Below are 22189 nucleotides of genomic sequence, written 5' to 3'. Positions count from 1 at the left end.
ATTAGTTTTTGAGGTCCGTATAGGTAACAGTGAAAAGGAATAAACAGAAATCATCAGGAAATTTTACATGAGATTATGAAAATGCCTAAAAAACAAAGGAATGCAGACACATCCAGACAGTTACTGCTTCTGTCACAAAACGAAGAAACAAGCCACTGAGTGGAGACCAGGAACGGACAAGCAGCTTTGAACTCGCATCTCCAGTAGAAAGCACAGAAATGTCACAGTCACCATATTCCCAGCCCTCTGAAATGATTCAATGGCAGAACTAGCCTTTATTTTTATGGCTCTTACAAGATTTTCTTTCATGGGTACCCACATAAAATAACCCCACTGTCAAAGGGAAGTTACCTACCAAGCTGAGTTCCGGGGTTTTGGAAAGCAGTTTCACGTAGGCACCGCCACATTCTATTCCGTTTTGGAAATTAACCTCATACCTAATTTCAGAGAGAGAAGCAGAAAACCACATGGCACTCTAAAAGATCAAATTTCTTATCTATTACCCCTTTTCTTCTCTGGTTTCTCACATTTTAGCATAGGTCGTATGCTTATCCTTAGGAGAGATTCCATCTTGTAACTGCTTTTGAATAATTTCCAAATCCCCCCAAATAAGTAAAATAAAATCAAAGCTTAATGCAGATTCCCAGTAAGTATTGGGTTGGCTGAAAAAAGTTCACTTAATTTTTTCCATATGACGGCTCTAGTAGTGCTTAGTTGTCTTTAACTTCATTCAAAAGATTCTGTTAGATTATTGACAGCTGTCATATCTGTGCATTAAAAAAACCTTATCAAAATTGGTAAATTTTTATACAGCCATTTTAGTATCAAAGATAGAAGAAGATATGTAACATTTTTGGTATATTATGCTTTATTATTTCAAGAAAGGTGAAAACAATTGAAACATACAAAAAAGATGTGTGCAGTATGTGCAGAAGGTGCTGTGACTGACTGAACGAATGTGTCAAAAGTGGTTTGCGAAGTTTCTTGGCACTACTGACATTTTGGCCAAATATCTGCCGTGGGGCTGTCTTATGTGTTAAAAGATATTCAGCAGCCCCCCGGCCTCTACCCACTAGAAGCCAATAGTGGGAGATAGCTGACATACTCAAAATATCCAAATCAATTAAGTTATTGGTAAAAATGAAAAATGCAGCTTTTATTTTACAGAAAAAAAAATATACAGATGTTTTGGGCAACCTAATACTTTTTGCAAAATCCAGAAGTTTATTTGCTATAAGGAGAAAGAATAGCCAGTTTCTTTCAAAATAATTTATTAGGAATGAAAATAACATTAGATTACAGGATGCTTAGATACACTCGAAAATCCCTCTTATAATACACAGTAATTCTCCTAATTGTTTTATGTAGAGTCACAGTTTCATAATGTCTTCTGATGTCACCCTTCCTAGAAAGTTTCTATCAAAGAAATGTTTCACTTACTGAACAATGAGAGGCTTGGTATCAAACAGGAAGGGCCTGTTCAGTTTAGCGGAGATGGCGTGATGCTTGGCCCGAGACATCAGTACAAGTCCTTTGTCGCCTGGAAGCTTAGTTTCCTTCATTTCGTCTACCTCCCATTTTCCTACAAGACATACAAAGTCCCACACCTTTAACTATACCTTCAGGGGTCCTTCACATGGTGCACACAACTCCAAGGAGTACAAGTCTGCCGTGCTGACATATTTTAACCTACTCCACTCTCCAGAGCTGGCCCATTCATATTACACACACATGTATTTGACAAATACCAGGATACGGTTTTTTAAAACCTGTAGCATATTCACTTTCCCAAAGCTTTCAAAGGACCTTCCACTTCCAACACACAACACAACAGGTGATAAATTATCTTTCCATTTCATGGTGTAAAACAAACAGGTCTAACCCTATAAAATCTAACGGAACACACAAAGACAGCAAAACTTCTAAGGAAAACAATCTTAAAATGCATACATACTCCCTTTAAATGAGTCTTAGGAAATGTCATGGAAACAACACTTCAAACCTCAGTCTGCTGTTCTACTGAAATCAAACACACTCTCACCATCGTATTTGGCAATTTCATCATCAGTGTCATCTTTCTTGGCTTTGGACAAAATCCACCTGTAATTAAGACAAACCCAAAATTAAGGTCCAAATGATAGCTGACCTGTAAAAAGAAACAATGTAAATACTAACAAAAGCAGGATCTACCCAGCTCTCCTTGTCTACTCAACCACTCTACTTTTAAAAGTCACATAAGTAATGATCACATCAATATTTGGTTCACAAACCTGTAAGAAAAAGTATCAAACCCATGAAATAATCCCACTTTTTTAAGACTCAAGAGAAGAAATTTTTCCTCAAATAACAAAATACAGGGTAGAAGAGAACGAATGGAAGTGAGGACCACAGGTTCCAAAAGACCATTTTCCTAAATGGGCATGACCACTGGGGATATAAAATCATCATCACCATTTCAGTATATAACATGTATCCTAAAAGGAACCCACTATTCCCCTTTGTACATGTTTGCCTCTAAGTTTTCTCCTAAGAAGTACTTACCCTGACAGAGTTCCTCTGTCAAAGGAATCAGCAAAATACACTTCCCCTGTTGGAACTGGAGCTTTGTAGGTGACCTGTGTCAAACATAAAAATCAACTAAGAACTGAAATTTTCAACAACATTCCTTTTTTAGTAGGACATATTCTCTTGATTTGCTTTCAATTACCACAAAATTTTCCTTGCTGGCCCTTGAATTCAGTTCATATATTGTAATTTATCTTTAGCAAGATGTAAAAGGCTGCCACAGACATCAATACATATTTCAGCAGACTGGCTTTCCCTCTGAAAAGTATCCAAATTTACCTTCATCCTTTAATTACCTCAAGAAATAAAACAAATAAGATTCAAAGACCACTTCAAACCTTTGGAGATGGAGGCGTGCTGGTCTCTGGCTTCGATTTTGAGTCTTCTACCTCTTCAATGACATCATCGAGGTCATCCTCAATATCAACTGCATCCTCGTCATGGGCCTCGTGAGCTCCAATGACTGCAGCGCCAAGGACCAGCAGCACACAAAACAACCACTTCTCTTCCATGATCTACATATAAAAATAGTGAGGTGGGTTAAATGTATCACCTCCTCCAAAAACGTTCATAAAGACCACCAACTCCTCTCACTTAAAATCATGGCTTTCAAAGCAGAACTAAAAGGAACTATACTGCATTTCATTTTACAGATAAAGAAAGCCCAGAGAATCAAGGGTTTTCCTAAAATCAGTTTAGAGGATTCAATTTCAAGAAAATTTCAAAATAAAACTCAACTATAAACAATTGTCCTAAAACAACAACAACAACAAAAATCAATGGTCCTGCCCTGGTTGGTGTCACTCAATAGATTGAGCACAGGCTGCGAACCAAAGAGTTGCCGGTTCGATTCCCAGTCAGGGCACATGCCTGGGTTGCAGGCCAGGTCCCTAGTGAGGGCTATGTGAGAGGCAACCATACATTGATGTTTCTCTCCCTCTCTTTCTCCCTCCCTTCCCCCTCTCTAAAAATAAATAAAATGAAACCTTAAAAAAAATAAAAAAATAAAATTTTTTTAAAAAGCAGTTGTCCTTGTATCATGTTGAATATCACATTAGCTACATACACACAGCTAGAATGTTCAAATACAATTTCAAATTAACCTCTTGCATTTGTAAAAAGCTTGACAAATGAGAAAAGCACCTTTCCTGTATTAATTAAAACATAATAACAAAATGATAACACAGAAACTAGCTTCACATTAAATACTTAATATAGCCCTGGCTGGCATGGCTCAACTGGTTGGAGCATCATCCCATGAATCAAAAGGGCAAGGGTTAGATTCCCAGCAGGGCACATACCTAGGTTCTGGGTTTGGTTACCACTGGAGCAAATGATCAATGTTTCTCTTACACATCGATGTTTCTCTTTCTCCCTCTCCCTGCCCCTCTCTCTAAAAAAAGATCAATGAGCATGTCCTCAGGTGAGGATAAAAAAAAATTACTTAACACACACTGCTGCTGTCGTTTAAATATCATCAAGTGTAAATAGTTTTAGTGTTTGAAGACTCAACAAGAATATAATAAACAACAACAAAAAAATTAAACCAAGGCCCAGTTACTTTTATCTCTTTATTTCCTAAATACTACAGGAAGTGGGTCCTCCTTCCAAGGACCACAGATCTGAAGGTGGAGAAACTGAGCCCCATGGCGGGTATGGAATGCAACCGATGGATGTTTCTCTCTCACATCCATGTGTCTCTCCCCTTCCCTTCCTCTCTCGAATCATATCCTCAGGTGAGGATTTAAAAAAAAAGCACCGAAACAAAACTGAGCCACATAGATGCAAAAAATGACCAGGTAGTATGTAGTAGAGTTTTAACTCTGCAAGACAAGAAGAGTTCTAGAAAGAGATGGAGGTAATGAGTGCACAATAATGTGAACGTACTCAATGCCACTGAACTGTGCACCTAATAACGGTTAAGACTGCACAGCTTATATGTGTTCATCACAATAAAAAAGAAAAGTGAGCTCGATTTTTTTGTTTACAATGGAGATCTTTATTCCTCAGGCAAAACTCAAAACAAACAAAAACAAAGAAAGAAACTTAACTAAGGGGCTCCCTCATAAACTTCAATGGCCCCAACTCACAACCATTGCAGCATCTGACCAATTGTCTAGAAAAAAATGTCAATGAAGTTATTCTAGTGCTGAATTTAATGCCAAATTCCTTACTAACTCTAATCCTTTAAAGTAAATAAAGTAGAACTAGACTTTTATGTATTATTTGGTGGTGTTTCTTTTATTTAACATGTCTCGGGACTGGGTTCACAAAATGAAAAAAGGGTAAGGCCCCTAGCTGGTGTGACTCAGTGGTTTGAGCGCCAGCCATCAAGCTAGAAGGTTGCAGGTTCGATTCCCCAGTTAGAGAAAACGCCTGGGTTGCAGGCCAGGTCCTCAGTTGAGGGTGAGAGAGATGCAACCTATCAATGTATCTAATGCACATGGATGTTTCTCTCCCTGTCTTCTTTAAAATAAACAAGATCTTTAAAAAAAAGAAAAAAGACTGGAGTCCACTGGATGCCTAAATACTGAACACTTAGCACAGAAAACAAATGTGTGAATGAAGTTGCCTACAACCTTTCCTAGGATAGGTATTAGCTTTTAAGATTCTTTAAATTTTATTTCTTTTTAGAGAAGGGAAGGGAGGGAGAAAGAAAGAGACAGAAATATCGATGAGGGAGAAACGTCAATCAGCTGCCTCTGCCATGTGCCCTGACTAGGAATTGAACCAGTGATCTTTCACTTTGCAGAACTACACCCAGCCAAACTTTCAATGTCAACATTCTGCTATAGTTTCTTATATACTTAAAAAGCACTAGTAATCTGTAATTCACTAGAAAGGCCTCTAATCTCTGCTGTCAAAATAATATGCATGGCATAGCAATACGGCTTTTCTATTTACAAGTACAAGAGGTTCTCTAGAACTACACAGACTGATTCAACACTGATCTAAACCAACTCTATGCAACCCCCAGGCTGTCTCGCATAGAAACAAGGCTATAATGGTGGTGGGATTCCCAAGGATGAGCCACAAAACTCAATTAATCCAAAACACAGTTTAAACAATGTATCAACTTTTTAAAAGTAAAACAAAAGGTGGTAAAACCAGTAGTAACCGAATAAACCACAAAACGAATGGATTAATTAGGACTAAGTATTGAAGCTGCAAGGCTGTTGCTCAAAGAAAATCCAGCCAGGGAAATGATCTAGTAGGCTAACTACTTAATAAAGGTAGGACTGATGTTTTTCAACAATTTTTAATTATTTTTAATCATGTTTCCCTAAAATTCATATATTGGAGCCCTAACTCCCGATGTGACTCCATCTGGAGGCAGGACCTTCAAGGAAATAACGAAGGTTAAGAGAGGTCACAAAGGTGGGGTGCTGCTCTGGGAGGATTAGTGCCCGCCTACGAGACGTGCCCCCACAGAAGCCAGTCCACATGAGGACACAGAGACATGGCCACTCTCTGCTGGTCAAGGAGAAAGTCCTCAACAGAAAACAACCCTGCAGATGCCTTCACCTTGGACTTCCAGCCTCCAGAACTGAGAAAATAAATCTCTAGTGTTTAAATCCCTATCGTTAAATCTCGTATTCTGTTTCGAGTAGACTAATACAATTGCCCTTTGGTTTTTAAGTGTAATGTAATAGTGCAGTGCTTCACAAACTGGAACCAGTCTGCTGGGCCTCACCCTAGGTGCACTTGGGCTGGGCCCGAAGCCCAAATTTCAGCTTCATAAGGAGTTCTAGGCTGCTGCCTCAGGAACCACACTTTGAGAACTAGTGTGTAGAATTTATGAATAATCCCTTTGTGCTTTGTTTTCCAGTTTATAAAGCATTTTCACATACATTTTTCATGTAAGCCTTTATTTTACATAATTAAGAGCTTAGTGAAGCCCTGGCTAGTGTGGCTCAGTGGACTGAGAGCTGGCCTGCAAGCTAAAGGGTCACCGGTTCGATTCCCAGTCAGGGCACATACCTGGGCTGCAGGCCAGGTTCCCAGTAGGGGGCACATGAGGCAACCACACACTAACGTTTCTCTCCCACTTTCTCTCCCTTCCTTTCTCTCTAAAAATAAATAAGTAAAATCTTTAAAAAACAATTAGTGAAATTAAAATACCCTACTCCTTATCACAACTAATAACTGAAATCAAAGATTCCAAATCCTATATTACTATCACATTAGACTGATTGTCACTAGGAGGTAGCTTAATAATGAGGAGGTGTGACACAGGCAAAAGACAGGGAGAGCACTAACCAGTGATCTGGAATAGGGAGTTCAGGCAGGGTTTAGTGAGAGGGTACAACTGTACACCACCTCGCCCAGCTTTGTGGACCAAGAAACCTTAGAGAAAGAAGGCATCCATGTGAGGGAGCCAGAATGGTCTCATTTAAAGGAAACCTGTTTTCAGCCTTGGCTGGTGTGGCTCAGTGGATTGAGCACTGGCCTGCAAGCCAAAGGGCCACTGGTTCTATTTCCAGTCAAGGCACATGCCTGGGTTGTGGGCCAGGTCCCCCCAAGGGGGCATGTAAGAGCAACCACACATTGATATTTCTCTTCCTCTATTTCTCCCTCCCTTCCCCTCTCTCTGAAAGTTAATAAATAAAACCTTTAAAAAAATGGGCAAAGGATCTGAACAGAGACCTCAACAAAGAAGATAATTCGGATGGCAAATAAGCATGTGAAAAGATGCTCAACATAACTTGCCATTACATAACCGCAAATTAAAACTAGATACCACCATATACCTGTTAGAGAAGCTAAAATTTTTTAAAAATGGCAAGGATGTAAAGCAAGAGAAACTCTCATTTCATTGCTGGTAAAAATGCAAAATAGTACAGCCACTTTGGAAGACAGTTTGGCAATTTCTTTCTTACAAAGCCAAACCTAGTCTTACCATACAATTCAGCAATCATGCTCTTACGTATTTACCTAACTGATCTGAAAGCTTACAAATGCACAAAAACTTGTGTGCAAATGTTTACAGCAGCTTTACCTATAATCACTCAAAACTTGAAGAATAAACCCAAACATTTTTCAGTAGGTCAATGAATAAACAAACTAGAACACCCACACAGTGGAATATTGTTCAGCAATGAAAAGAAATGTGCTATCAAGAGACAAACAGACGATTCCCAGCCAGGGTACATGCCTGGGTTGCAAGCCATAACCCCCAGCAACCACACATTGATGTTTCTCTCTCTCTCTCTCTCTCTCTCTCTCTCTCTCTCTCTATCTCCCTCCCTTCGCTCTCTAAAATTAAATAAATAAAATCTTCAAAAAAAGAGAGAGACAAAAAGACTTGCATAAACTTTAACTGCATATTGCTAAGTGGAAGAAGCAAATCTGATAAGGCAACATGCTGTATAATTCCAATTACATGACATTCTGAAAAAGGCGAGTTTTACATACAGTAAAAAGATTGGTGGCTGCCAGAGGTTTGTGGGGAAGGGGTAAACTGACTAGGTAAGCACAGCGAAACTATACTGTATGCCATATATAGATACATGACACTATGCATTTGTCAAAACCCATAAAACTTCACAATACAAAAAGTCACCAATGCATGAAACATGTAAGAAATCATCTAGAAGGTTGAGTGATCCAAGGATAGCATGCAGGATGTAATGAAACAATCTGATGCATTACAGACATATAACATGACTTCATTCCAGAGGGTGGAGGGAAAGATGCTGCGCAAAGTCACTCTGGAAGTGACTGCAGTCTGTGAAACTAGACCTTAAGGCAGCACTGCTCTTGGTTGGTAAGATGTTTCTCACGGGTATGCAAACATGCAGACAAACAATCCTGCGGCCCCTGTATCTGTACACTGGAACTGCACAGCAAAGTAAAGGGGTATTGCGTGGCGGATGGTGGGAGCCACTGTCATGCTGGGCGTGGGAATTTGCAGATAAGCAAAGGAAAGAGGCCAGAATAATCCACATGGTAACCAGCAGGAGTTGGAAGCACCAGTATGATCTCGTTTAGCTTAACAGACAGAGGTTACATACAGAAATACTTATAGTTATGTGTAAATGCACCACTTACTTGATGCATATATATTCCCTGGTTCTGTCAGCTGAGAGGGCCTAACGAAACCACACCCCAGTAACAACAAATACACCTAATACTAATCATGGTTTCTACTGTCATCTCCAAGAAGAGGAAACAGCTCTGTGAAGCAATGACTGGTTCTGGTGTTTGAGCAGAATACATACTAGAGGAGCAGGGACCATTCTGTAGTGCCAGAAGGGAAAGAAGTATTCAAAAACAAAACAAAAACAAACTGCCAACGGGGCTGGGGATGTCTGAAAGGGGGACGACAAAGGGCTCCCAGAGCCAAAGGTGCGCAGGAGCAGCAGAGTAAGTGCTGTGAAATTTTGCCCAAAGCACACAGTAAATGCCCATGAATCTATACTGATAAAAAACAGATGGTAAATAAATAAATGGAACAGGAGAGACAAACTTCCCATACAGAAATACCCCAAGTAATTTGTGCGGGTAATGTCATCCTCAAGATGGTGGAGCATAACTCCCCTCTCCCTAAGTGCAGGCTGCACATAGTGGCTTCCTTCCAAAGAGGCCAGACATATGGGACAGGGAAGGGGCTAACTTTACACTGGAGAAACCTGGCAAATGCACCTCATCCAGGTGATCAGGGTCAGCAGGAACAGCGCTACGTCATGGTGGTGGTTAGGTGCCCTCGACACGGTATGTGAAAACAGCACTTCAACCTCTGTGGTCTTCCTCCCCAAAAATCCGTATCCCCGGTCTAATCATGAGAAAAACATCAGGCAAGTCCCAACAGAGGGACATTCTACAAAATAACCTGACCAACAGCCCTCAAAAATGTCAAGGTCATCAAAAATAAAGAAAGCCTAAAAACATGTTGTGGCCAAGAGGAGACTGAGGAGACATGATGACTGAAGGCCATGTGGGTCTTGGAAAAGGAACGTGGGCAAAAGCAAAGGGAATCTGAATTAAATATGGACCTTAGTTAGTAATTACTTACCAATGTTGGTTAATTAACTGTAATAAATGTACTATACTAAGTTATTAATAGGGGAACTGGGAATGGATTATATGGGAATCCTCTGTACTATCTAATTTTTCTGTATATTTAAAACTGTTCTAAAAATTAGTTTAATTAAAAAAAAATCCTGGAGCTGAAATATTGAAAGCCAGCCTTAACTTTCCTTTTTGAAAAGAAACTGAGGTCCAGGAACTGACCTGAAGAAAACTAGTTATTGGCCAAACTAGGATCAGAAGTCAAGGTTCCTATTTCCCACCACAAAACACCCTACTTGGTAATTCTATACTGCTTTTGTCTTAAAGACACAAAATGATTTTCCACATATTTTAATGTTTAGGAGGATTGCATAAGTCTGTCCCTTTTTAAGTTTTCATTTGTCTTTACATTTACAGAATCATAAGCAGAGAACATACTTATCTGTTGTCACACTGCTTCTAAAATTATCAATAAGAAATATGCATCAAGTAGCTCAAGAATATGGCAATCATGCCTTTAAAAAACAAACAGCATACTTCCCTCCCAACTTCCCCCAAACCACAGAGCAGGTGGTCTCTAGATTAGGAATGGTGAGGAATAAAAGTGAGTGAAGAGATGACCTTTAGCCTTGGCTTGTGTGGCTCAGTGGATTGGCCTATGAACTGAGAGGTCGCTGGTTCAATTCCAGGTCTGAGCACAAGCCTGGGTTGCGGCCAGTCCCCCTTTGGGGGTGTGTGCAAGAGGCAACCGGTAGATACCTCTCTCCCTTTCTCCCTCCCTCCCCTCTCTCTAAAAATAAATAAAACCTTAAAAACAAAACAACAAAAAAAGACCTTTAGACTAAACAGCACTCTCCGTTTGCCACATTTCCCATCTCTTCCACTCCACAGCCCATGTTCACTAAAATAAATTAGCTTCTCTACAGGCAAAGTTTCTTGCATTCCTGAATGCTATAGCACTTTCCCTCAGACTTGATTTTCTGTTTGAAAGCAGAAAATGAGGCACATCATTTTCTGGCTTTCTTTTAGGAGCGATTTTCTCTCTTTCTCTCCTAATTTTTAAGATTGCAAGGTTACTACCTGAAACTCTATAGCAGAGCCCCTTTGAACTAGGAGGCAAAGGCTGGGTGGCTATGAAACTCATAACCAGGAGACTCAGTGCTACATGATGGGTCCATTTCATTGTTGTCTCTGCCAAATCTCAAATTGCTGTACTATAGGCATGGACCTCCAGGAGAGCCAACAACTGACAGTCAAAACTAAGCATATAATACAGTTACACAGATGTCGAATTATAATCTTGTGTATCTGAAAATTATGTAATGTTATTAACCAGTGTTACCCAAATAAGTATAACTTTAAAAAACTAATTATATTTGAATAAAATACGGACATTAGTTAATAATGTTTCAATACTGGTTCATTAATTGTAGGAAATGGATCATAATATGAGACCTTAATACAGAGGAAACAATGTTACGGCAGTATATGGGAATTCTGCATACCATCTTTGTAATTTTTCTATAAATTAGAACTCTTCTAAAATAAAAAAGCTTTTTAATGTATAAAAAAACTACAAGCATGAATCTTTGTAATCGTTGAAATCTTTCAACATCTATGAGTCTACTGAGGACAACCATTCTCAAAAATGCCCTCAAGTCACATGCAAATATGAGTCTTGTTTGACCTTGTCTTATGTCCCTTCTGTAAGCAAAGACCAAGTCAATAAAGCCAACACTAAGGGGGCCAACGCTATATGGCTCAAGTTCCAACTGCCACCAATCTAGAGCTTGACCTAACGATAAAACTTACAATATCTAGGTTTCAGAAAAATGAACAGTCTGAATGTCCTTCAAATACTCATCCATAAGTCTTACAACTGGGCTTTTGATAAAACCTGGGTGGCAGAGTTCAAGACTGTTTTCTGGAGTAAAAGGAGAAAATCCATCTGATGCCCCATAGCATTAGCTGACAGTTCAATTCAATGTCATGAGCACCAACTAGAAATCAATCATTTTCCTAAAAATGGGTCTCTAACATTCCTATATAAGGTATACATAAAGTCTGAGGGAAAATTTTTTATAGATTAAAGGTGACCTTGATGACTGTATTTATTTGCCCATGTTTTCAAACTTTATGCATATACTGTATTATCAGTTTATAAGTCAAGGTTTCTTTTTGGGGGGGATTATGGTTAGTATCCAAGTAAACTCATTATAACCTACTTTTTAGCGTTCTAACTTACAAGAAAATACACATAAGTTAGGTAGCACTATTTAAACTCCTGCTAGTATTTTCCTTCTATTAAAAAAGCCAAAAAACTAAAAATCAAAAAAATGAATTACTGGCATAGATAAAACCGCACAGAACTATGTACAAACGATGGCATGTGATACCTGCTAAAATCTGAGTAAGGTCTATAGACTGTACCAGTGTTGGCTTCCTGCTTTTGCTATTGTACCATAGTTACATAAGGTGCCACCTTTGGGGGAAGCTGGGTGACTGACGGTCACAGAGACCTCTCCGGACTCTTTTTGCAACTTCTTGTGGGTTTGTAATTATTTCCAAATCAACAGCTTTTTAAATATATATGTGCGTATACACACACACACAATTGTATCCTTGAAGGTGGTTCTTTAAACTTAAAGTCATCTAAAAACTAGCTTTAAATTGACCTGGTCTTCTAAAAAGCACAACACTACAAAAGACTCAAAAAGGTGAACTGGATTAGAAATCTGAACTTCAGGCAAAGTCTTTCTCCTTTCCTTTCAGTTAATTAGGGTGTTTTTAGTAATCAAATATAATTATCTACCTATATCCAAGTCAGAGAATCTCTACCCTCTGGGATCACGTGGAAAATGTACACAAAACCAAGAAACAGGAACCAAATACGCACCCATTTATAATATAAATGCTTTCTGGCTTGCTTCCCAATTTCCCAAGGACAGAGCAAAAGCCCAGCTCTCAGAATCTAGGGTTAGGAGGATTCTTCAAGAGCTTCTAATATACTCACTGTTAATATTTCAATCCACCCTTAACTCTTAGAGTGAATTTATCTTGAATTCTAGAGATGGAACTTTCCTATTTTAAAACTGAAGTTCACAAAGTTAATCCCTCATACACATGCAGTGCAGTGTATGTGGTGGTATATAACCTGTCCCATCAGAGAAGCTGGGTTCCAGACTCTCCTGCTCTTCTCTGGCCTTGCTCAGCTTACTGAACTCCTAGGGAATCTTCTATTTCTGCGTTACAGATGTGGGTAATAGTACTACTAACTCAAAGGCTTGCTGTGAAAATATAAAAAGATAATACAAAGTCTACCAGTGTCCAGTACTTTATAGGTGTACTCAAAAGGTTTGTTCTTTGATACACCAAGTACAACCACAGTTAATACATTTTCAATTTTCATACTGGACCAAAAGGTCTAATATGCCTGCCTATCCCTCCAACATGCTTCAACAAAGCTGAATGATGGGACATAATGAGAAAAACTTGCTTTCCTCCCATTTTATTTATATGATTTCTTCCTTAACACTTCCTTGCAATGCTGCATATATACAATGTTAACATTTAAATATGCAAAAGTCTACATTTATCTACAATTTCTTTCCCAGCTATCACTAATTATTCTTCTTTATGAATTCTCCAAATTATATTTTTCATTAATGATAATTGTATTCTCAGCATACAGTCTTTAAAAAGTCCGTATTATTTTACTACACACATTTAATTACTGCATGAGACTTTGAACACAAAATATTCTAGTTAACAGAAACAAACACATTCTGCATCAAATTTTAGCAAATTCAGAAAACTATTTAGATCAACTTTAGGACTGGGTAAACACTAAAGAAATATTAAATTTGCCACCTTTCAAAGGCAGAAACTTTATCCTCCATAAGGGTTTCTTATTGAAGGAACCTATTAAAGAAAAACAAGAATTCTATTAAAGAAAGATCTTTTGCCCTGGCTGGTGCAGCTTAGTGAACCGAGCAGTGACCTGTGAACCAAGAGCTCACCTGTGAACCAAGAGGTCGCTGGTTGATTCCCCACCAGCCTGAGTTGTGGGCCAAGTCATACAAAAGCCAACCAACCAATATTTCTGGCTCACATTGTTTCTCTCTCTCTCTAAAAATAAACAATACAATTTTTTAAAAAACTTTTAAAAAGAAAAATCTTAAAAACAAATGGAGACTCAAATTACTGGAGTTTATTAAATTTTAGTTTTTACATTTTATCTTTTCAAATCAAGTCTACTTTTGTAACTATTTTCCTAATAGATATTGGTCTGTAGTTTTCTTGTGAAGTTTTTGCCTGGCTTGGCTATCAGAGTAATGTTGGCCTCACAGAATGACTTGGGAAGTGTTCTCCCCTCTTCTATTTTGGAAAGCATGTGTGAAAAATTGGTGTTTTCTCCCCTATTTGGCAGAATTACCAGTGAAGCCATTTGGTTCTCAAAATAAATTAGGGAATTCCAACTCTAATTCCTTTAATCCACAAGAAATTAAAAAGAGGATCACAAATCCCAGGTAAGCAATTTCTTTGTCCCTTAATCAGACTGAGGAAGTTCCTTTCTATTCCTGGTTTGTTGAGTGTTTCTACCATGAAAGGGTACTGCATTTTTTTTTTTTGAAAGGGCACTGCATTTTGTTAAATTCTGTCTGTCGAGATGCTCATGTGGTTTTTGTCCTTTATCAATGTGGTATACGACATTTATTATTTTACGTTGAACCAACTTTACATTCACGGGAAAAATCCCAGTTCATCCTGGTGAGTAAATCCTATTTATATGTTGCTGGATTCTGTCTGCTAGCACTGGGTTTGTTTGCATGTTTTCATAAGAGATATCGTTCTGACGTTTCCATTTCTTGCATACTTTTTTACTTCAAAAAATATGGAACACTTCACATATTTGTGTATCATCCTTGCACGGGGACCTGCTAATCCTCTCTGTATCGTTCCAGTTTTAGTGCATGTGCTGCTGAAGCGAGCATTCATATACTGTTTGCATGGTTTTGGTATCAGGATTCCACAGAATGGACTGACAAGTGTTCCCTCCTCTTCCATTTGTTTGAAAGAGTTTGTGAAGAACTGATGTTAATTCTCCCATGAAGTATTTTGTAGAATTCACCAGTGAAGCCATTTGGTTCTAGGTCTTTGTTTAGGGGACTTAAGTCTCTTAAAAGCAATTAGTAAAGTCCAACTCTAATTTCTTTAGTCTATAAGAAATCAGAAAAAGGAACAGAAGAAATTACCTTGCTAATGTTATTGGTTGTTTTAAAAAAAAAGTGATTTTTTTTTAAATTTATAGCGAGTGGAAGGAAGAAGAAAGAAAAACATCGCTCTGTTGCCTCTTGAACATGCACGTGCCTGGACAGGGGACCAAACCCACAACCCAGGCACGTGCCCTGACTGCAAATTGAACCAGCTACCTTTTGCTTTGTGGGACAATGGCCAACCAACTGAGCCACACCAGTCAGGGCTTAAAAAAGGTGATTTTTAAAAAGGCAGTGTGTAATAACAGCTGAGGCAATCTTTCATTTAGGAATTTAAGACTAAGAGAAGTTACACAAACTGTCCAAGGTCACAGACATATACAGTAGTGTTTATGAGCAGGAACTCAGAAGTCATAATCTCTCTTCAACTATTTAATAACTTGGCATATTGGGTAAATTACTCAGGTCGCTGAGCACTGGCCTGTGAACCAAGAGAGGTCTCTGGTTCCATACCCAACTGGGGCATGTGCCTGGATTGCAGGCTAGGTCCCCAGTTGGGGGCCAGCGAAAGGCAACAGATCCCTGCGTGTATCTCTCACACACTGATGTTTCTCTCCCTCTCTCCCTCTCTCCCTCTCTCTCCCTCCCTCCCTTCCCCTCTAAAAGTAAATAAAATTTTAAAAACAAATAAATAATATCCAAGTAATTTTCACAGCTCACAGTTAAGCTTAATTTATAAGTACATGTGGTGCTGTTAAAAGGCACTTCACTCCACAGGTCACAACTATGTTCACAGTTTCATTATTTCCCAGTTGTTGTTCTGAGCTGTCGATTTTATTTGCCCAGTTCATTGGACTATAAAAGTAATTTGCCACCCTATTTGTCCCTTTCAACAGCCCCCCCCTAGGTAAGGTATACAGAAGACTTCTCATTTCCATTTTAAAGATGTGGAAAGCAAAGCGGTTAGAAAGCTTGTTGCCCGGGGCCGGGCCTGCACTGGTGCTTACCAAACGTCCCTTCAGCCCCTTAAACTATCTATAGGACAAAGCGAACTCTAACTAAAAGGACGCAATAGCCTGATTGCCAAAACTGCAGCAACAACTTCTGTCAAAACGTTCACCGGTTGTGGTCCTTGCAAGATAATGTGAGTCGAAACTGCTAAGTTGAGATAGCATGGTGTGAAGGGACACCGACACCCATTTTCAGATATGTCAGAACATCTGCCTGTGGTAGGGCACGTACACTGCCTTCTGCGGTTCGCCCTGGACTTGCACTGATCCCGCGCCCGGCCGGAGCCGCTGCACACTGGCTGGAGCCGGGAGAGCTCCCCAGAGCTCTCCACCTCTGCTCTAATGTCAGGACAGCAAATGGACAAACAAGGCAGGGATGCTGCTCAGGGTCCTCGCACACTGCTGGGGAAAAAAAAAAAAAAAGACTAGTACAGAGCGACTTTAAAGATCAATACAACTCTCCTTTCAAATTAAAAAACAAACACCTCATTAAAAAATCAAGCCAACGTTCCACTCCTCATGCCGATGTAAAGTGACTGAACTGTGGCTCACTCCTGTCCTCCCCGCCCTTCAGCTCAGTTGAAATTCCCTCAACCAGCGTCCACTTGTGTCCTGTGCCGCGTCACCCCCACTCCCCGGAAACAGGACCCTACAAACCCCGAGCGCGCTCGGGTGCCAGTCCGTGCGGTGCACCACCGGCACTCAGGCTGCAATTTACTGCAATCATTTCCTGTCATGCAGTTAATATGCATCAGGCTTCACCGTCCTATTTTATACACACCTCCATCTAATTGTAGTAACTCTACCAGGTATTATACCCATTACTTGGGGAGCACCGCGGTAAAAAGGTAAGCAAATTGCCCAAGTTCACAGTTCACACAGCAACAAATGGAGAATGAACGACCTGAACCACGGCCTCAATCTTAACCACACTTAACCTTAACTCCCAAAGTGCCTAGCCCTCAACTCCAGTCCCATCCTGATCATAAAACCTATCGCGTGACCTTGGGCCAGCCGCCTCCCAGCTCTGGGTCAGTTCCTCACTGTGGAACGACCCGCCCACGGTAAGCTCGAGTGCTTTCCTGCTTTTCGTGTCCGGGTGAATTTCCGACTGGATTACTCCCCACCTCAGAACAGGTGAAAGTGTTAAGATTTAAGTTTTTCAATCACCGCGTATTCTAGTACATTCTACATACTCTTCGAGGTGCTAGGTTTCCGTCAGTCCTCGCTCTGCGGCTCTATTTTCAAGTACCGAACCCGTAATATTAATCATAAATATTCTCTCGATCCTATATCCCCTTTTCCCACTACTACGGTTATTGACTAGGCTGATTCCACCCCAGACCTTTACCCGGTTTACTCCAGTCCACCTCTCGGCTGCCCAAGCAGCCAGCAAAAGGCCTAAGAAACCTCGAGAAGGAAAGCCACACGCAGAAACTGGTTTTCCCTGAAATCACGGGAGCGAGGCTCCAGGGCACCTGCCACGCCTCCCGACCCCGGCGGCGAGGCCTGGGCTTGGATCACCAACAGAGGCAGTCCTGGCTCGGGCCTAGCCCCTCACGACCCGCGCGTGGGCCAGAGCCTGAGCCCTCGAAACCCAGCCCTACCCCTTGGCCCCCGGACCGTCCGACTCCTCGACTGGGGCGCCATGCACCCAGGCCCTTGGGGTCCTCACAGGCCCGAAGAGAAACGCAGGCCTCCCCCGTCTCACCTCGAACCTCCCGGGGGCCACCGGCGACGCCCGCGCCTCCCCCCGACCGCACACCTGGCGCCGCGCTGCAGGGGAGACAGCGGCACAAGAGGCCCCACCGTCACGTGCTACAGAACGAAGAGGCCTAGGCGACCGCCGCTGCCGCGCGCGAGCGATCGAGCGCCGCCGCACGCAGTCCGGCTCTGCCTCCGCCCCCTGCTCCTGAGTAGCTCCGGCCAGCGCAAAATCCCGCCTCCCGTGGCAGCCCCGAAATGCGATTGGCCAACGTGGTCATCGCTCTAATCACCTTCCCATACGCCCCCTAGGGCTATTCTTCGTGGAGTGTGGGGATTGGCTGGGAGTGAGGCAGGAAGTACCTGTTGGTTGGGCAGGAGGAGCGGGGGCGGGCCACAGCGGATAGGGAACCGCAGGCGCGCGCCTTGGGGCGGGGCCGGCCCGGCAGAGGTTTCCGCGCCCTGTTGACCTGGTACCTTAATGGGCGAGCTGCCGTGCATTTCGTCCCTGCCCCGGTCGTGTCCGGCTCTTGGATTTTGAACCCTAGCCCCAGGACCTGCGTCCTGTTCCCTTCTTTGAGACGGCTAATGGCTAGCGGTAGAAAGGGTGGGAGGTCTGGCGTGCCATCGGGTAGGGCCAGTTCCTCTGGCTGCCAAGTGCGAGTTCCCGACGGGGCACTGACGGAACCGGTACGGGCTGTCTCCACCGAGCCCGGAGTCGCCGGCGCAGCCTTGTGTAACCACCCGTCACCGTTCCTGCAGAGTCGCCGCTCTGGACCTAGGAGCCTGCCTCTGTGACTTTACCCAACATAAACTAGGGTCTAAAATACTGTAATTCGAGGTTTTTTCAACTTTCAATTTGTAATGTATCCTAAAGTAAAGGTCACAGAGACACACGACAAGATTGAAAGGATGGTGCCTTGGAAAAAGATTGCAAACATACCACTACTTTAAACCTACTTTTAGCACATCTTCAGTTTTCAATGTGCTGAAAACCTCAGAAAATGGAAAGTAGCTAAGGTTTTCTTAGACCTTTATGGGTCCTGGTCTGTCTTGCATTTGTTTGTGTACCCAAAGGCTGACTCTTGGGTTGGAAAAACTAGAATCAGTAGATGGATCGCCTAACCGAGGATCAGCTTTATTCCCCTCTTCCACCTGGAAGGGGGAAAAAAGGAGTCAGAGTTTGGTGTTTGCATGAGTTCAGTATTCTCCAACTCTCAGCCCCACGATTTGTATAAGGGAATTTTGCTTTTCTGTTTACCTGAGGAAGTGGATTATTTAACGTACAGTAATATTCTGGATGGCATCTGTTCCAAACAATGTGCTTAAAATGTAGTAACAGCCCTGTTGGCGGGGCTCTGTGGGTTGGGCATCATCCCCCAAGCAGAGGGGTCACCGGTTTGGTTCGCTGTAGCAGCACATCTGGATTGCAGGCAGGGTCCTGCACATCAGTGTTTCTCTCCCTCTCTCCCCGCCCCCTCTCTAAAAGTAAATAAATAAAACCTTTTTAAAAAATGTAGTTACAGGCCCTGGCTGATGTAGCTCAGTGGATTGAGTACCAGCCTAAGAACCAAAGGGTCTCCAGCTCAATTCCCAGTCAGGGCACATGCCTGGGTTGTGAACCAGGTCCCCAGTAGGGACCATGTGAGAGGCAAACACACTTTGATGTTTCTTTCCCTCTCTTTCTCCTTCCCTCCCCCTCTCTCTAAAAGTAAATAAAAAATCTTTTTAATAAAAACCCCTGGTTGGTGTGGCTTGGTGGAATGAGTGCCAGCCTGTCAACCAAAATCCTAGTTGGGACACATGCCTGGGTTCTGGTCAGGTCCCCAGTTGGGGGCAGGCAAGAGGCAACCTATTGATGTATTTCTGGCACATAGATGTTTCTCTCCCTCTCTTTCTCCCTCCCTTCCCCTATCTCTAAAAATAAAATAAAATCTTTTTAAAAATGTAGTTACAGGAACTGCATGTGAGCAAAAAAGCTATTCCAGCAAAAAGGTATACACTATAATATGGAGTAGTACTTGACTGAATTTAATGGAGTTTTGAATTGAGAGGAACTGATTTCATCTAAAATGGACAGGGAAAGAGGTAAAACTTGAGTTAGACAGGATATGCAGGATTTCTGCAGATGGAGAGTTGGATGGAGGCTTCTTTAGATGAGGGAGCAGCATATGCAAAGGCAGGAAAACGAGTATGTGTGTGTTTGGGGACACACCATTTACAGATGGGGGTTTTGGGGGGTGTTTGGGCTGAAGAAGAGTGTTCATGAAAGTGATGGCAGGTCAGCTCCAGAGTTGGGTTAGGGGCAAGCCTTGAAGACCTAGCCAAGGAGCTTATAGGGTGATAGTTTAGATTTTAGATTTGGGTCATGATTTAGAAGTTTATGAAACATTATTTTAGGATTATTCCAGAGGATCTGAAAGACAAAATAACAGTTATAAGGCCTGTTCGGAAGCCACTTCTTGCAGTTCATTAAACAGCAAGATTAGGAATGCCAGACATATGGAAACAAAAGTATTCAATGTCAATGCTGAAAAATGGTCACTTGGACTCAGGCTAAGGAAACAGGAACCAAAGCCAACACTGAGCGTGTGAGCCTGGGTGACTAGGGGTGAATTGTAGAGCACCCCAACCTAGGGAATTCCAGTTAGGCTGATCCTGGGAATCCTGGGTCTGGGCTCAAGACAGAGCAGGGCTGGAGAAACTGCTAAAGATCCTGCTAGGGATTTTCCAGCTAAAACATAATGTCCTTCAAAGGAGGAAGCCAAGACAAACCCAAGGACAAGAATAAAATTTCCTTTTTTTTTCCTTTTTCTTTACAATTTGAAAGCAGTGCCTGGTTATTAAGTGACCGAATTACGAAAATAATCATGGTAGACACCTCAGTTCATCCTCCTGATAAGCCTGTCGATCCAATCCCTTTTGGAAAAGAGAATTGGCAGGCAATAGAAATCTGAAGGTTTTCCAACAGTACAGATCTCATTAATCAGACCGTCTGTGCAGATGATGCCACATTCACCATGAGATGGGAGAGTCTAAGTACTATCTGTCGGGGCAATTCACTTCTTGTTGATTTTGCCTTAACCACCCTTGTAGATCCATTCATTTCTCACTTGGGGTTGGGGTACCCCTGCAGTATATGGTTCCACAATCCTCAGCATGTTAACTGAAGCTTTGTTGAGCTTACAATGTTGAAGAGCGAGCGAAGGCACAGAAGCTGCAACATCTTTCAGACCTGGGCTCACACTGTTCATACCTGTGAACCTGATGAGGAATGCCCTCTAGGGTCCTGCATGGAAGATGCCCACATTTCTGGCTGTCCTCGCCATCCGAATCTGAGTTCTGTCCATCTGCCTATATTCCTATGACAGTGCTTAGCTTTTTATAGACAAGCTTCCTCCTTGCCTCTTAAAGAATCTTTGGGGCAAACCTCAATCTCAGGTACTTGATCTTCAGCTCTGTGAGATTCCTCCCCTTTTTCTTAAGGGTTTGCTTTTGTGTTCTACACTTATCATCGTTCCAGCTTGAAAAAGGCATGAGATCGTTCTTGTTAATACAAAAGGTACTATGAGTTATTAGAGTATTTCACTAAAAGTACTAATCAGTGCTGGCTGTGTCGACCTGTAAACCTAAAAGTCACCGGTTCAATTCCCCATCAGGGCACATGCCTGGGTCTCAAGCCAGGTCTTCAGTTGAGGCACATGCAAGAGGCAACTGGCTGATATATCTCTTGCACATTGATGTGTCTGTCTCTCCCTCTCTTTCTCCCTCCCTTCCCCTCTCTGAAAGTAAGTAAATAAAATCTTTTATTATTTTTTTATTTTTAGACAGAGAGGAAGGGAGGAAGAGAGGGAGAGAAACATCAATGTGTGATTGCATTTCACGCGCCCCTTACTGGGGATCTAGGCCACAATCCAGGCATGTGCCCTGACTAGGAATTGAACCAGTGACCCCTTGGTTCAATCCACTGAGCCACACCAGCTAGGGCTAGTAAATAAAATCTTTTTTTTTAAATGCCCTAACTAAGCCCTGGCTGGCGTAGCTCAGTGGATTGAGTGTGGGCTGCAAACCAAAGCATTGCAGCTTTGATTCCCAGTCAGGGCACATGCCTGGGTTGCAGGCCACAGCCCCCAGCAACTGCACATTGATGTTTCTCTCTCTCTCTTCTCCCTCCCTTCCCTCTCTAAAAATAAATAAAATTAAAAAAAAAATAGAACTATAAAAAAAAACTTGCAGATGCATGTACTTAAAAAAAGATGCCCTAACTAGCATGACTCAGTGGGTTGGGTATCATCCTGAAAAGTGAAAGGTCACCTGTCAGGGCGCATGCCTGGGTTGTGGGCCAGGTCCCCAGTTGGGGTGCACAAGAGGTGAATGATGGATGGTTCTCCCTCACATCCATGTCTCCCTTCCTCCTTTCCCCTCACTCTGAAAATAAATAAAATAAAACCTTTTAAAATAAAAAAGATACTAATCATTTCATAGGTCTTAGATGTAGGAGATGTGGGAGATTTTGTGGAATGTATTTGGACCTTATAATCTACAAAATGGTTTTCAAAATAAACTATTTTTATCAATTTAAAAAATGTACAAATTCTTTGGCCCAGCAATTCCACCTTGAGAATATATCTGTATCTTTTTCCAAGTAGGTATATAGATAGGTGGAATACCTCTACATACTGT

At 41.7% G+C, this 22189-nt stretch overlaps 1 protein-coding gene and 1 non-coding gene across 3 annotated transcripts in view; both read right to left on the bottom strand.

Moving 5' to 3' along the window:
• CANX (calnexin) overlaps positions 1-17715 on the bottom strand; it is a 34880-nt gene extending 17165 nt beyond the window's left edge. Inside the window, exons 1-6 of one of the 2 annotated variants that reach the window (XM_028527184.2) lie at positions 17514-17715; positions 2904-3080; positions 2542-2615; positions 2042-2100; positions 1441-1582; positions 356-437 (exon numbers count right to left, since the gene is read on the bottom strand). In XM_028527184.2, the coding sequence (XP_028382985.1) occupies positions 356-437; positions 1441-1582; positions 2042-2100; positions 2542-2615; positions 2904-3077 (531 nt within the window). In that variant the 5' untranslated portion in view covers positions 3078-3080; positions 17514-17715. The remainder of the gene's footprint in view (positions 1-355; positions 438-1440; positions 1583-2041; positions 2101-2541; positions 2616-2903; positions 3081-17513) is intronic. The other variant, XM_028527183.2, reaches the window with a different exon arrangement.
• On the bottom strand, positions 14465-14570 carry LOC114510532. Its single transcript, XR_003685692.1, has one exon. It is a non-coding gene; the product is annotated as a U6 spliceosomal RNA (small nuclear RNA).
• Positions 17716-22189: the final 4474 nt, after the last annotated feature.

The sequence above is a fragment of the Phyllostomus discolor genome, chromosome 13 (assembly GCF_004126475.2).
Source record: "Phyllostomus discolor isolate MPI-MPIP mPhyDis1 chromosome 13, mPhyDis1.pri.v3, whole genome shotgun sequence".
NCBI classification, from domain to species: domain Eukaryota; kingdom Metazoa; phylum Chordata; class Mammalia; order Chiroptera; family Phyllostomidae; genus Phyllostomus; species Phyllostomus discolor.
The sequence above is the reverse complement of the archived record's forward strand: the minus strand, read 5'-3'. Positions and strand labels throughout refer to the sequence as shown.